Source organism: Trypanosoma conorhini (assembly GCF_003719485.1).
Source record: "Trypanosoma conorhini strain 025E chromosome Unknown Tco_14.4_contig_01322, whole genome shotgun sequence".
In the NCBI taxonomy this organism is placed as follows: domain Eukaryota; phylum Euglenozoa; class Kinetoplastea; order Trypanosomatida; family Trypanosomatidae; genus Trypanosoma; species Trypanosoma conorhini.
The window spans coordinates 1-2,751 of NW_021705426.1; the positions used below are offsets into that span (position 1 = coordinate 1).

Consider the following 2,751-nt stretch of genomic DNA (forward strand, 5'->3'; position numbering starts at 1 on the left):
CCGGAGGAGATGGTGTCGTTCACAGGGATTCAGCTCGGCATTGTTTTGCTCGCAGCTATATACTAATTGTGGGGCCAAAAATGTTCCTAAGGGAGAACCCTCTGGCGCAGGAAGCAACCGCCGTAATAGTTGGCGCCCAAGCCCTCAGAATGGAGAGCAGGACTCCTGCTGCATCTGTTATCAAGCTCCGGCCACTGAGGCCCTTCTTCCTTGCTACCATGTGACGTTCTGCACGTCTTGCTGCAAGGAATACAGGCAATTGAACGACAGCTGTCCAGGTTTCTTGCAAAAGTTTACGGGGGCTGATCATTAGTGCATTAACTGAGTCAATGAAAGGCGTTTTCGGTTGCCCTTTCGCTACATGTGCCCTCTTTTGCCTGAGAGCTGCGAATCAAGGAAGGCACCGTGACTGTGTTTGCTTAAAGGAGGAAAAAGTGGGTGATGGGGTTGAGGAGAGCCAGAGCTGACAACAAAGCAATGAAAGTGTTCGAGAGAGAAAAATAAGGGGGTGCCGGTAGGGAGCGGTGGAACCAAGCCAAAGAGAAGCCAATGAAGGATTAGGCATAAGGAAAACGATTGTGGAGTGAAAATAATTTTTGCCTTGGCTTCTCTTGACATGTTTTGTATATACACATAAACATTGGCCAGATGGTTCTTGTATTCTTCTTCATTCGCTTTTTGCTCTGTCCCACAGCTGGTTTTTGTTTTGCTGTTGTCTGTTTTCGTGGCGCTTATTCAGCCCCCGTTCTGCGTGTGGTTGTAATGTATGGGATGCTGGTGCACCGCAGCTGCGAGCGATTGGGGGCGCTTTCTCTCCAAGTGTCGGCACGGGGAGGGAGTGGGGGATCGTTCCGGCCATGCAGCGGTGTGTGGCGGCGGGAATGGCTGTTCCAGTGCCCCTCGGCTGCTTTTCTTGCTCTTCTCCTTGCTGCCCCCATTGTTTTTGTTTGTTTGTTTTCCTTCGACGCGCTGTGATGGATGCAAAACCAAGAGGGACGAATGCGGGGCGGTGGCCAGCCGCCGGCGGGATAATTAGGAAGCGGCTGCACAGGTGGGGAGGGGACAGGGCGAGTTTTGGCGCTTGGGCCGCACGTGGGCGATGTGGCTGTTTGCTGGAGGGCGGGGGGGCGGTGTTGGGGTTGGCGCCAGCCAGGGAACGGTGTCGTCGTTGCCAAATGTCGCCGACGCGCAGACGGTGTTGTTGGGGCAGACAAAGGGCGAGGGCCACGCGGAAGGTGCATTGTCCCCCTCGCTGATAGATCGCTCAAAAAGCCAGCAGCTTGTTATACGGAAGGGCGATGCTCGCGTGGCCTTTTTGGATACCGAGTCCATCGATGGCATAGCGAGAAGGTACGGGAGGGAAATGACAGTTGCCGATCAGTTAATGAGGGAAAAGCAGAAGAGAAAACAGGGGCAGGGCCTGCTGCGTCTGTACGACTACGAGGAGGATCGGCGTTACGGTCAGTGGCTTAGGGACCAGGAGCACGTGCGTGAAACCCTCAGAATTCATTGGCTGGACATGATCATAGATAAGCCACTGCTTTGCTTGACCTACTTGGCTCGCGTGGGGACAACCGTGGGCTTCTTCCACGGCGTGGGGCGCTCGGTGTACCTGTATCGTACAATGGACAAGGTGTATATGAAACTCCATGGCGTTGGCTTCGCAGGCATCGCCTTACACGAAGCCAGTACGTCGATCGTGAAGGGCGCTCTTCTGGCGGCGGCTGGCACCGTGGGCATTGTTGTCGGTGCATCTGCGACGAGCATTGCGCAAGCGATTGCCACCGGGGATGTCTCTGTGCCGGAGCGCACATGGGTTAGCGTTTGGGTTTGTGGAACTTCCGGCGGACTTTTCGCTGGGGGGGCGTTCGCCGCCCTGCACGCTTCCCTCCTGACACCTTGGGGAATGGCGGCGGCTGTAGCTGGTTTTGCGGCTGTCAGCTCCCTCGTGGGGCTCGCGCTGGCCCGCATCGTGTATCATCCCTTCGCTTCTGCGCGTCAGGGCCGCACCTACGACCCCTACTGGCACCCATGGAACACGAGGAGACTGAGTGACGGCGGTGGTGCCCACATGCGTGGAAGGTACACCTGACCCAAGGCTCCGCTTCTCGTTATGTGGTTGTTTTCGTTCCCCCCCCCACCCACCTCTCCCCTGTATATCGGAAATGTCGTGGTCCATCTAGCACGTCGAGCTGCATTCGTTTTTTTTTTTTTGGCGCTGGTGACGCCCTCTTTCTTTCTTTGCAGCTGAAGCAACACAAATACACACAAAGAGATAATAACAAGCAACACCTCCGACAATGTCTGCCTGTGCCCACGCGTACCTCTCCGACACGTGGAACCGTGACAAGGTCATGGCCATTGTGCAGTTCCTTCCGATGGCGCTGGAGGGCCCTGTACGAAATGCCGGTTGTGATTCCCTTGCCGCGTCCCTGGGCAACCTGTCAAAGATGGCGGACGCGTACCGTGCGGTCACCCGTTTGTCGCTGGTGCTAAACGCGCTTTCGTCCAAGACGTTGGCGGATTTGGCGAAGCCACGGGAAGATGCCTTTGTTTGGCGCCTCGAGCAGGTTTCACACGCGTTCCACGTTGGCTTCTGCTTCAACGAGCACACGGCGGTGCTTGCGGGGCGCGGCGTGTTTAAGTCTGGGCTGGCGCGCCTGGGTGGTGTGGCTGTGCTTTGCTGGTTCTACACGCTTGTCCTGGGTTTGGTCCGGCAGGTGTACCTGCTGGCGAAGCACAGCCCCAAGG

At 56.5% G+C, this 2,751-nt stretch overlaps 2 protein-coding genes across 2 annotated transcripts; both read left to right on the plus strand.

Annotated features, from left to right (window-relative positions):
• Positions 1–1,099: 1,099 nt before the first annotated feature.
• On the plus strand, positions 1,100–2,092 carry Tco025E_09851 (uncharacterized protein; the record flags this gene model as incomplete). Its single annotated transcript, XM_029376654.1, has 1 exon — positions 1,100–2,092. One exon carries the CDS (start codon positions 1,100–1,102, stop codon positions 2,090–2,092), a length of 993 nt encoding a protein of 330 aa, XP_029223214.1.
• A 208-nt stretch (positions 2,093–2,300) lies between these two features.
• Positions 2,301–2,751, plus strand: Tco025E_09852 (Gim5A protein; the record flags this gene model as incomplete). The annotated part of the gene is made up of 1 exon (XM_029376655.1): positions 2,301–2,751. A coding segment is annotated over one exon (451 nt), but the record flags the coding sequence as incomplete, so codon positions are not given.